The sequence below is a fragment of the Mastomys coucha genome, unplaced genomic scaffold, assembly GCF_008632895.1.
Source record: "Mastomys coucha isolate ucsf_1 unplaced genomic scaffold, UCSF_Mcou_1 pScaffold22, whole genome shotgun sequence".
NCBI classification, from domain to species: Eukaryota; Metazoa; Chordata; class Mammalia; order Rodentia; family Muridae; genus Mastomys; species Mastomys coucha.
In genome coordinates, this window is record NW_022196905.1 from 141,078,229 (window position 1) to 141,091,693 (window position 13,465).

At 44.9% G+C, this 13,465-nt stretch overlaps 1 protein-coding gene across 2 annotated transcripts in view; it reads right to left on the reverse strand.

Annotated features, from left to right (window-relative positions):
- Positions 1-7,435: 7,435 nt before the first annotated feature.
- The window catches only part of Usp12 (ubiquitin specific peptidase 12), a 54,226-nt gene continuing 48,196 nt past the window's right edge, over positions 7,436-13,465 (reverse strand). For both annotated transcript variants that reach the window (XM_031338751.1, XM_031338752.1), the window contains exons 7-9: positions 12,766-12,963; positions 11,510-11,588; positions 7,436-10,365 (exon numbers count right to left, since the gene is read on the reverse strand). In XM_031338751.1, coding sequence (XP_031194611.1) covers positions 10,264-10,365; positions 11,510-11,588; positions 12,766-12,963 — 379 coding nt within the window. In that variant the 3' untranslated portion in view covers positions 7,436-10,263. The remainder of the gene's footprint in view (positions 10,366-11,509; positions 11,589-12,765; positions 12,964-13,465) is intronic.

Here is a 13,465-nt window from a genome sequence, read left to right on the forward strand (position 1 = left end):
CCACCTGAGTTTCATCATAGCCACGACATGCCATGCTCTATACCGTAGCCCAGGAGCACCCTGCACTAGGCAAAGCTTTCCACCCACCCCTTTGACTCAGCATCATAAACTCTCGCTCTGTGAAACATCAAGTTAATGTACTTTCCAACTAGCTCTAAAAGTTTAGCATGAAGAACAGACTGTCAATAATACTTACAACTTGATATCACAGTGTTCATACTGCATTTAAAATAGGCCCTTCTTTTTGGTGGGTGTGTTGGTTTGAAACAGAATGGGCTCCATAGGCTCATGTTTGAATACTTGGACCCCAGTTGGGGGAAGAGTTTGGGAAGGATACGAGGTGGCCTGATTGGAGGAGGTGTGTCACTGTGGACAGGCGTGGTTTTAAAAACCACCTAGTATTCCCAGTGTCCCCCTCTCTGCCTCTTGTAGATCAAGATGTGACACACTTGGGAGGCAGAAGCGGTAGATCACTGCGAGTTCGAGGCCAGCCTGGTCTACAGAGTGAGTTCCAGGACAGCTGGGGTTACACAGGGAAACCCTGTCTCGGGGGAGGTGGAGGAGATGTGAGCTCTCAGCTATTCCTGTGGCCTTGCCTTTGCTCCACCACAGATTCTCTCTCTCCCTCTCTCTCTCCCTCTCTCTCTCCCTCTCTCTCTCTCTCTCTCTCTCTCTCTCTCTCTCTCTCTCTATTTATTTATTATATGCAAGTACACCATAGTTCTCTTAAAACACTCCAGGAGAGGGTGTCAGATCTCATTACAAATGGTTGTGAGCCACCATGTGGTTGCTGGGATTTAAGCTCAGGTCCTTCGGAAGAGCAGTCAGTGCTCTTAACCGCTGAGCCATCTCTCCAGCCCCAAACTTTCTCAGTGTATAATAGCAATTAACACTTTTTTTATAGGTTGCCTTGATGGTAGTATTTTATCACAGGAATAGAAAAATAACTAAGAATGATGTACACACATGGCACTAGGGGAAAGGTAAGTTGCTTACCTATAGCTATATTTTTTGAAGTTTCCATGGCTACAGCTAATCTCTGTCCTGCTAACAGCAATATATATATATATATATATATATATATATATATATATATATATATATATATATATATATGTCATCAGTAAAAGTCTAACCAAGAACATATATCCATGCCTGTGGCCTAAAATAAACACCACTTGGAAAATAGTCTCTAGCCAGGAAAGCTCTGCTAGCAAAATAGTGGCTAATGGGTTAAAAACTAAATGGTCCAAATGTGCACACAGAATATTAGTCTTCTTCAAATGCTTTGCAATGGATGAAGGCTTTATACACTAAGTGTGGTGGTTTGAAAGAGAATGGCTCCTATAGGTTCTGCCGAATTCTTTCCCACAATCCACATCTTTCCTCACCACCCCATCAGGGTTTCTCTGTATAGTCCTGAATATCTTGGAACTCACTCTCTAGACTAGGCTGGCCTTGAACTCAGAGATCCACCTGTGCTTGCCTTCTGAGTGCTGGGGTTAATTCATGTGCTTCCTTCTTCCCTCTGGCTGTTTGAATCCTTGGCCTCCAGTTGGTGGAACTGTTTGGGAAGGATTGGGTGTGCCAATGGCTGATAAACTCTGAGGTTTCAAAAGTTTCCTGACATTCAGTGTGCTGTCTCGGCTCCCATGCCTTTAATTTACTCAGCCATCATGGACTCTAACCTTCTTGAAACCATAAACCCAATTAAACACTATCTCTTTAAGCTACATTGGTTGTGATATTTTATAACAGTAATAGAAAAGTGAACAACATACTAAGAGTAGCATTTAAAAAATATAGTAAAATTGTTTTATTTTTCTTAAATACGGTCTACAAGTGACCCAGTGTGAGCTTTCAGGAATTTACTAGGGAGTTATTACAAAATAACACTATTACATAATAGGTCACCTCACCTTCACCTTCATTTTGGAGACAGGGTCTCATGTGGCCTAGGATGGCCTCAAATCTTCTGTGTAGCTGAGGTTGGCTTTGAACCCCCAACCCCCTGCATGCTGGGTTTGTAGGCATACATCACCATGCCTGGCTTCCTTGGGTATTTGTAATGTAATGTAATGTAACTTAGAATGTAAGTCTTTCATTACAGAGGTAATAGGATAAAGTCTCTTTGAACCCCCCCATCTGAACATCCTTCCAGTTAAGGTGTTCTGTATATGCTGAGTGGGTGTGCCCAATGCCACTGACTTTACTTTGACATATCAGCTCAACTATTGGAAATCTTGATACAGGTGTATTCAATTCACCCTCCTCTCTTCTTAGGAAGAGGACCAGAGGCAACTTCCCAATGGTAAACTGCAGCAATCCACGATCATCTAGTATGAACAGCAAAGAGCAGCCTGGAGCAGCGAACCCAGACATGGGAAGAGAAAATGTGGGACCACCTGCCTGCAATGGTCAGTGGGCTTCCACATATGAAAAGAGGGGCGAGGCTCCTAATGCAACTTTGAGCAGGTTCGAAGAATCTGATTTAGAAAGCTTCCAATTGGGGAAGGCAGAGGCAGGCAGATTTCTGAGTTCAAGGCCAGCCTGGTCTACAGAGGGAGTTCCAGGTCAGGGCTACAGAGAAACCCTATCTCAACACACACACACACACACACACACACACACACACACACACACACGGGGTGGGGGGGTGTTTAGAGATTGAGCACTGGCAGGAGCAACCAATGGTGATGGCTTAACACTTTCCGCTCCTCCCACTGCTGAATACTGGTATGCAGTACCACACTCTCGCCGCTTTCCATCGCTGTCCCAGTTCACCTCAAGTACAACAACCCACAAGGCAACTTTCAAGCACTGTGCTGTTATACTCTATACTCACTAAGTTGCCTTTAGGATCTTGTTGATAACGCTCACATCAGATCAATGCTGGACTGACAGTGAGCTCACAGAAATTGGATGCAAATCTCCAAATGTGTTGAGATTCTGGAAGCCCGGAATCTGATTAGAACCTCCTAGAATCTGGGGGGAGGGGGGATTCTTCACCTCCAGTCAGAGAAGGAAAATCTTTGGGGATTTAGCTCAGGAGTCAGAACATTCTCCAATTATCCAGATTTAAGAATTGCTAGTCTGCGCACGAGAGATGGCTCAGTGGTTAAGAGCACTGACTACTCTTCTAGAGGTCCTGAGTTCAATTCCCAGCAACCACATGGTGGCTCACAACCATCTGTAATGGCATCTGATGCCTTCTTCTGGTGCGTCTGAGACAGCAACAGTGTACTCAACCTTAAATAAATCTTAACAACAAACAAACAAAAAAAGGCTAGTCTGACCACTGAAATGGTTTTTTGTTTTGTTTTAATATCAAGCCAGTTCTTTTGGGGGTAGTGGGGTGTTATTTGTTTTTAGTTTTTAGACACAGGGTTTCTCTGTGTAGCCCTGGCCATCCTGGAACTCACTCTATAGACCAGGCTAGCCTCCAACACCTGCTTCTGTCTCCTACACGCTAGGACTAAAGACATGCACTACCACTCCTCTGTGTGATATTAAGATGGTTCTTAAAGTAATCAGTGTGAGCTTTTGCTTTTTTCTCCCCAAAGTTTGAAACCAGATAAAAAACTGAGAAAACACTCAAAATCACCATGAACTACAGTGAGTGAGTATGGTGTAAAATATTCTGTGACTTTTCTCAGGAGTCAGCCTTGATGAGGACACCTTCGCAACCTATTCCTAGGGCAAAAGTGAAATTCTCAATTCTATTCCCATCTATAGCATTGATTAGCATTCTTCCATCACCAGTCCTTTCAACCAATCCTGACTTCTAGATTCTCCATTCTGGACCTGCACCCCATGGATACCACACTGTCATCTCTACCTGTTCTTTAAAGCTGTGTATATGTTCCTTTTCCATCAAACCAGGCTGCCTTTGGCTCCTTAGAAGGTGATTTCTTTACTGACACAGACTGTGTGCATGCCTTGCAATTCCTCAAGGACTACAAATATAAGTGTCAGTTACTGGTTAAAAACAAGGCGGAGGGGGAGGGGGTTGAAGTTCTCACGTTCACCTAAAATGTTAGGGGGACAACTTCTTAACTCATTCTGTGAGGCCACCGTCATTCTGATATAAAGGTCAAAGACAGTACAAAAAAAAGAAAAAAGAAAAGAAAGAAAGGCTGGGATACAGCTCATTCCTAAGCAGGTCTAAGGCCCCAGATTTGATTCTCAGCATCACAAGACACAAATACAAAGGGAAAGGAAAACCACAAAAACTACAGACCAGTATGCTGTGGACTTGGTCTAACACTTGTGTCTTAGGATTTGTATCCCTGCACAAACATCATGACCAAGAAGCAAGTTGGGGAGGAAAGGGTTTATTCAGCTTACACTTCCACACTGCTGTTCATCACCAAAGGAAGTCAGGACTGGAGCTCACACAGGGCAGGAACTTGAAGGCAGGAGCAGATGCAGAGGCCATGGAAGATGTTGCTTACCGGCTGCTCTCCTGGCTTGCTCAGCTTGCTTTCTTATAGAACCCAAGACTACCAGCTCAGGGATGGCACCACCCACAATGGGCCCTACCCCCTTGATCACTAATTGAGAAAATGCCCCACAGCTGGATCTCATGGAGGCATTTCCTTTTTCTGTGATAACTCCAGCTTGTGTCAAACCAGCCAGCACAACTTTTTATTCGGGTTTCTAATATTGTAAGAGAATCCATGTGTAAGATGGTGAGGGTCCCTGCCCCCAGTTGATTCAGGTTGGTAAATAAAGTTGCTGGCAGCCAATGTCTGGGCAGAGAGAAAGAGGTGGAACTTTAGGATTTGAGGGCAAGGGAACCTAGAGAAAGGAGAATTGCCATGCCAGGAAAGGAATAAGGCCCACAACTGAGAATTGCAGGAGAGCATACGAATCACATTAAGAGCAGAGGAAGAGTGGCCCCAGCCCCCCTCCCCCATTTGATCTAGAGTAGCAAAGATGGAGGCATTAGCAACATGGAAGTTTGGGAGTGGCCCAGCCATTGAGCTGATTAAGGCATATTAAATATAAGGCTGCATTTGTCTTTCATTTGAGAATTCAGAACACTGGGGCAGGTAGTGAGGAATGCACACTGCCACCACTACCGCTGCTGCTAGTATCAGTCAATGTCAATGGAAAACTGGCCAACCAAATTCTACCAAACAAACTCAGGAGCCACGTAAAAAGATTACATACTGAAACCTTGTGGTGTTCATTTCCAGAATGCAAGGATAGTTCCTTAAATGACCAGAACTGTCATATGCCACACTGATACAACGATGAGGGTGAACAACACCTGATTACCTCAGCAACTCAGACATGTGAGGAAATGTGATGTTTCCAATCTGCCCTCCAAATGAGAAAGGCCACGTGGGAAAAAAATTATAGATGACATCATCCTCAGTGCGAAAGGTGGATCTTCCTTTGGGGATGAGGAAGATGCCCTCCCCCTTCTATGGCTTCCATTCAGAGTGGTGATGAAGGAAGGTTCTAACCTGGGCAACTGAACAACAAAAGGAAATGAGAAGCATCCGAATTGGAAACAAAGAGACCAGTCTACAAGTAACTTGCCCATCACGGCTACAATTTTATAGTCAATGGGAGCAGACACAGGGAAACACAAACCAAACCATTAGGAGACAGAGCACTTTACACCTATCTCGATGGCAATTACTCAACCAAAAACCACAACAGAAGTATATGCTGGGAGGCTGAGAAAGCAGATTGGTGAGGTGCTGGCAGGGGTAAGCTGGTACAGGTATGGGAAACACCATGGTTGGTTGTTTAAACTTAAGAGCATAGAATTCCACATGATCCAGCATTTCCCATATACACACCTAGGAAGAAACAGACCCAAGGGCTCGAATGTGCACACTAGTGCACATGAGTCTCAATCTGTCACCACATGATCAGGGCAGGGACAATGAGATGTTATTTAAGCTTTATTCCTTTGGTTTTGTAAGAGTTTCTCTGTGTTATTTAAGCTTTATAAGAAAGGAAATTCTCTCAGAGGCAGAAGGATGGCAAGCCTGAAACCAGCCTGTGATATTTAGCAAAACTGAATTAAAAAAGGAAAAAAAGAAATGTTGGCACATTCTACTGCACAACTGAGCCTTGGGAACCATTTACTAATAGACACAAAACAAACCCTTCACAATTCCACCTGTGAGGTGTAAAGCGGACACAGCTGTGGTGACAGGAGGCTCAGCAAGTGGTAAGGGCAGGCAACACCCTGGTAGGCAGACAGGAAGGGAGAGGGGCCATGTACGCAATAAAGATGAAGAACTCCCAAAGTTCCTTACCTTTCTGATCTGAGACTGGCAGCTTAAACAAAAATCCTTCTAGGCTCTTACCTCCCACCAACAGCAAACCCCACCCCCAGCCCCCTCCCACACCCCACGGATGGACTGGCTCAACAAGTCTGAGGCCAGAACAGGACAGGTTATAGAAGAGTTGTGAGCCAATAAACATTTATCTCCAATCTGACTGACCCTAATTACAGGAAAGAAAACTTCAGATACTGAAAACAAAACAAAACCATAATCCTGGGGAAGAGACTACTCTGTCCAGGGCCACAGAGACCAGCATCCAAGCATTCTTCCTTCAGAAGCTCCAGGACAGACTGCAGAGGGCTGGGAGGGGCTGTGGGTGGGTGCTGACCAGTAAGAACGGCTTTGAGGCTGTGAGCGAACCTGGGAGGCATGATTTCATCTGCTCCCAGTGAAACAGGAAATGTGCTACAGACGTGGGAAACCGAAGTCACCCAAGGTAAATCAAGTTCTCCTGGCAGTGGGGCTCACTTACTGCTTGCTGAGAACTGTCTTTCAGAGCCCTAACAAAGTAGACTTCCATTAGGCAGGCTCGGAGTGTCCTCAGAACAGAGGGCTGCTGGGAAAATTACAGCTCAGGCTACTCAGACCAGGCCCTGAGTGCATGCTCAAGACGGCACAGGAGCAAAGGAGGAGGGACAGACAGACACTGGCCTCTGGGAACTTCCCTCTTATAAACGAGGGATCTGTCTCAAAAGGCATGAATGCCATTGTGGAACAGCTGGTCTGGACCTGGTGCTCCCCCAAGGCCACGGAGGTGGCTTGCTAGGGCCAACAGCAGGGAGTTAACTGTGACTTTCCAAGACAGAAGGTGCAACCATAGATCCCTTTTCTCTTTGCTTCTTGCCACCATGCCACAGGCTCCAACTGATGATGAACCTCAGCCCCTAGAACCATAAGCCCAAACAAACCTTTCCTTGTTATAAGATGCTCAACTTGGGAAGTCTTTCACAGGGCTGGAGAACAAGACCCAACAAAACAGTTTTCTATGTGTGTGGTTTTCTAGGGGCTCTGGGGAAAACACAGTTGCAACTTGCAAAAGGACTAATACATATTCCTAAAATGTATGCTTTTAATTTCAAATACATTTTGGGCAAACGGAAAAAATATAGTTAAAAACCAACAAGCACAAATAAGCCAACTTTAATAGATATTATTTTGTATTTATATAGCGCCTTCTTCAAGAACCTTTTAAATGCTTTACAGACTTCCTCTCTAATTAATCCCCACAACAACCCTGTGAGGTAGGTATTACTCCCATTTACAAGAGGGAGACTGAAGCACAGAGAGGTTAGGTGACTTGCCCAAGGTCACACAGCTAAGCTCACTGGAGAACAAGAACCCCAGCACCTGGCCTCCCAGCTCCCAGCCACATCCCTCACGAGAGAATCTTTAATGAAAAGCATCTTTACAGAAAATATCAGGAGGAGCATGTTATGAAAGTGAGGTGTTCCTACGGCCATCCAGGAAAGAAAAACCCGACGCTGATGGCTGAGGCCATAAGGCCGCTATAGCACATTTCCTTGCCCTTTCCTAAGCCACTTGGCTCTTGTCTTGAGTAACCTTCTAAAGGTGAAATTCCCATAACAGAAGCTGCATGACTCAGAAGTGGGCTTAACTTAGAATATTTACTTTTAGTTATGATAATTCATAGAAACTTTTGTTCTAATATACAAAATTTGGGACAGCTGCCCAAGCAAACATGTACATAATTACACAGCAACTAGCCTTGTCTGAAACTTGCATCTGCCCTCATCATAATCGCAGGCAAACACCAATCACCTGAAATGTGTGCTGGGTAGGTCACCTTTCTTTCTCACTTCCTGTATCTGCTATCCCTAGTCCCCAACCCAAACCCTGTATGTTTTTTAAGTTTACTGAGTCTCAGTTAAAATTCAAAATGTCTCACTCAGATCCACCTGTACAATGAATAAAAAGTAAATTTAGAGCCAACACCTAGGAGTCCTTCCCCTGCAAACCGTCCAGCGCAGACCTGAGCTAAGCAGGCCTGCCTGCTCAGAGCTTGGCTCCCAAGCTACAATTTGCCTCACGGAGAACTTAACTAGGTTTTTCCAGCTTGTGTTTTAACTTCAAAAACATGTGCGCAAGCAAGCACAGTACTTCAGGGCTGCACAAGGCGGCCTGGAGGACTCGTCCCCACCTTATGCTTTGTCTTCGAACACAAAGCTGCAGCAAATGCAGTTCTGAATTCCAACACAATCTAGTGTGGGCCCTCACAGGCCTGTGCTCTCGGTTCTAACTCCCATGCTCTTGCGGTTCTCTGTGCGATGCTGGCAGATCACAAAGCCCAGCCAGGGTAAGGCTTCAGAAACTATCAAAATGAGTTTGCCAAAGGCCATCTTTTTCTCCCAGCACATCTGTCTACGAAGCCCAATTAGCTAAGTGACCCCGTTACAAATCTGCTTATGGGATGAATAGATGAAGTCGTTTCCTGAGCTAAAGGTAGAAAATAAATGTTAATCATAGCAGCACAAAAAACATTTCTTTTTGCTGTTTGCTTCTCGGTCAACAGTTTTAGTAAAATAGCTTTAGAAAACCAGGGGCTTCACCAACAGGCCACCACCACGGCATGAGGAGAGCAGTGTGAGGCTACCCAGAGTCTGACAGCTGCGACTTTGACTAGAATCCTCAACCACTTTCTGCAAGTTACATTCAGCCACTGTCATACCACTTGATGCCTGGCCGTATGTGGAGACTCCCTGTACTGTTTCTTAAACTCCCAACAGATCTAGTTGTAAGCGTCCGAACACAGTTCAAATAGGACGCTCAGGTCAGGAGAGGGAGGGGCTTCTTTTCGAGATTACTGCTTTTCCAAAATGTAATCTTCCAAAGGGCGTGAGCTGCCCCTGCTGCTGGGGTTTTGGCTGCTCTACTGGTCCTTCCCAAGGCTAAAAAGAGACTAAAGAATGCCACAGCTGTGCACTGTAGTCCTGGAGTTCTGGCTGGCAGCATGCCAGCTTCACGCTGGGGCTTCCTTTATCATTCTAGCAACAGGGAATTCCTACTTTACTGAAATTAAAGCTTTAAAAAAAAGTTGACAAACTATAACCGAAGAGCAAATGCTCAGCCAGAGACAGTCCCTCCTGACAGCACTGACCCCACTCATTGCAATCGGCTCATGATTATCTTAGTGATTTCAGCTAGAATGTTCACTTCACCTTGAAAACAGAAACGAACAACAGGACTACTTGAGCTGACAAACTAATAAAATATGCTAAGACTTGCTGGTAGAGTCACGGGCACTTCACACAATGCTTGGACTCAACCAGTTTAAGTAAAATAAATAAGGAAAAAAGATCATTACAAAGCCAGTCTTTCCCCTTGGGGAATCAAGAAGCCAGTTTTGACCAGCTGTTCCCGCCATGTACATACACTGTATATGATCACACGCTTCTCCAGAGAAGCAGGGTATCTTTGACCTCCTGACACCGGGCTCCGGGTCTGTGCTCTGTGCGTCAGGAAGGCAACTGCAAGTGTTGGGCCCAAAGGTACTTTCTGGGATGCTTGACAAGACCGCAACTGCTCCCATGCACAGTGTACACATCCGCGCACTGGCGCACAGTGCAGTGTGCTCAATCAGCCTAGCACACTCTAATTCTTCCACTGCCCTCCCGAGGAATTCAAATCATCATTGGTGCAATTACTACAGAAAATGTGTCGGCAGCTGGCGGCCGCTTTACAAGAGAGCTGCTATCTCTGACTTCACTTCCTGTGTGAACTGCACACACAGCATGATTCCTGAGCAAAAAATTCAACTACTGTGACCGGAAGGGCATATTAATCCACAGTCTTTGCTTTATTGTATGCAAAGTGAGCTACTGCCCTGAGCGTTCTGTGTGTGTCTCTCTCTCTTTCTCTCTTCTTGAACATCAGCTCTATCCTTTCTGAAATAACCAGAGAAGCATGCAGAAGCTTCTCTCCACTGTGGCTCCTTTCAGTCCCGAGACTGATAGAAAAGGATGTACCCAGACTCCGAGTTCTTGGAGATATCAGATGTCAATCCGTAGAATTCTTCAATAGCTTGTGCATCTATTTTCTGTGAGGCAGAACAGAAACATTAGCGCATCCATCTTTGACAACTATTCTTTAAACTCCAATGAACAACAGTATCCAATGTCACTCAGAATGGGGCAAACAGTATTCAGCCCCACGGCTGAGGAGAAGTCCTGTGGGAAACACCTTGAGCAACAGGTCCAAAACTCAACACAACAGCTACCCTTGAGCCAGCGCCTCTCCCTCCTAAGTATCAGGTGAACCAAATAAAACACCTTAACTGTCAACTATTTTGGATGTGTAAAAATGGTCAACCTAACAGTCTGGCCTAGTGTCAAGAGAGGTGAGAGATGCTGTCAGTGAAGGACCAGCACAAGGACTGATCAGAACGTGTCAATACTGACAAAGTGCCAGCGTCTCAACTGTTCTATCCATCCAAGTCATTTGCAGCCAACTGCACAAAGGGAGCAGGAGGCACTGGTGTGCAGTGGGCACTGTGGGGATGAAGCTCATGGCAACGGAAGATCAAGAGCCAGGCTCAGGGGAACTATGCAAATGTGCTCATCACTGTAAAACTCCAAACAGCAAGAGATAGAGGTTGGAGGACAGGGATGTGGACTGCTGTGCTGGCCACCCAGGGGGGCCTGCCTGGGTGAGGACTCATCACACTGTTATCTGCCTAGTGGCTATGAACATCCATTTGTGCATGTTCACATTGCAAAGAAATGTTCACATTGGGTGTGGTGGTTTGACTGAGAATGGCTCCTATGAACTCAGAAGTCTGGATGGTAGGTCTCCAGTTGGGGCAGCTGTTTGGGAAGGATTGGGAGGTGTGTCACTGTGGGTGGACTTTGTAGGTTTATTCCCACTCTCCCAGGATGGTTTCGCTGCCTCCTGCATGCAGATCAAGGTGTGAGCTCTTCCTGCCTCTATCATGGACTCTAAGCATCTGAAACCATAAGCTAAATTACATGCTTTATTTTATAAGGTACCTTGGTCATAGTGTTCTATCACAGCAACAAAGCCTTACTGAGTTGGGTTAGACATCTGTACTTGACTCTAACTACACTATAAAGCCCTGGCCAACAATTTAATTAATACCACCAGCCACAAGTGAATGAGAGGCTATGGAGGGAGAAAAAGTAAAGAGAAATGCACAACTCCAAGGCAATTAAGAAGCTACTTACTTCTACAATGTCGTCATCAAATAACAACCAGAAATCATGACTCTTAACTATTGCAATATAATGGCCTCGGTTGGGACCACTAAAACAAGAGAAAAAAAGAAAAGTTAATTAAAAACATTATATTACCTTCTTGTCCTAAATTTCAAAGTTATAAAAAAATATATATATAAGTATGTCTGTGTACGATACACACAGTGCAGGTGCCCTCAACAGTCCAAGGAGGGCTTCTGAACTCTTGGGGGTGGTGTTAGGGATGGGTGTCCACTACTTGAGACAGGAGCTGGGAGTTAATGTTCCTGCTCTAGAGGAATGCTATGTGCTCTGAGAAATCTGGCATACAGCTAGGTAGTACGGCATTTATTTGACATGTGTAAGACTCTGGGTTTAGCCCCCAAATCACACACCCTGCAAGAAAGGGCTACAGGCATATGCATCCACAAAGAGAACACATGTCCTGTGGATTCAAGTGGGATTCGAGTGGGACAGTGGGACTGTCCATAAATCTGGCTAGCTGGGGATGAAGAATACATACAGCAGGATAGTCAGAGCAGTGAACTGTTGAGTGTAATGTCCACCATCACTCAAATGCTTCTCATAGCCACTGATGAGAACACACCTCACCACACTCGGGAACAGTCTGTCTTGCAAAATCTATTCAGGCAGCATCATTTCAACAACAAAACCAAAAAAGTAGAGGAAACCAACAGATGGTCAAATTCTATAAACTATGACATCAGGCCCTTAGACTAAGTTAGACTAGAGTGAAAATGAAGGCATAAAGTTAAAGTATTAAAGGTTTAATGGAAGGTGTGATAAAGTACGTATTTCAAAAGCTAATTTCAAAACAAACTGATCTTGAGAAAGATGAGGAACATGGGAATGTAGCCAAGTGTGGGAGCGCAGACCTGGGGTTCCCGCACCAAGGAGGCTGAGGCCACCCTGGGCTTCACAACAAAGATTCTGTCTTTAAAAAAAGGGGGGGGAAGGGGAATGGGGGCTGCTGGAGACATTGCCCAGGGTTAAGAGCTCTAGCTACTTCTGCAGAGGACCTAGGTTCAGGTCCCAACACCCACATATTGGCTCATAACAATCTGTAACTCCAGTTCCAGTATATCTAATGCCCTCTTCAGGGCTCTGAGGGCACCAGGCACAAGCGCAGGAAAAACACAGTATATTATTATTATTATTATTATTATTTTTTTTAACAAAAGTCCCTGTGAATACCCTGAACATGCTCTCTCCAGGGTCACAATTACCTTCCACAGTGAACCACAACAGCGACCAGGTCGTACATTCTGTCAGGGTTGGTTGCATCTCCTGAAGTGTTAAACAGACGGAGTTCTAAGGGAAACACCACCCGGTAAGAAAGCTTTGTATATCGATGAAGCTGGTCCATATACTTAAATCTCTTCAGGTGCAGAGCCAGGATCATGGGTAGTTTCTTAACTTTCATCCTGAAAAATAAAGATCAAGACACAATTTCAGAAAACATTCACTCTGAGCTTAAAAGAATTATTAAGTTGGTGCAAAAGAATTGTTTTTGACCCTATTGAAATCTGACTTTAATACTGGAATAATTCCCCATCCCTTTCTGTATAGCCCTGGGTGTCCTGGAACTCACTTTGTAGTCCAGACTGGCCTCAAACTCACAAAGATCCCCCTGCTTCTGCCTCCCAAGTGCTGGGATTAAAAGCATGCACCACTACACTCTTAATAAATATGTTTCTGTTAGACATCATTTCAGTGCACACATCTCACTTCATTTTTTTTTTTCTTTTGTCTTTTTTTGTTTTGTTTTGTTTTTTGGGACAGGGTTTCTCTGTGTAGCTGTGGCTGTCCTGGAACTCACTCTGTAAAATAGGCTGGCCTCTAACTCAGAAATCTGCCTGCCTCTGCCTCCCAAGTGCTGGGATCAAAGGCGTGCGCTACCACTGCCCGGCCCTCATTTCGTTTTTT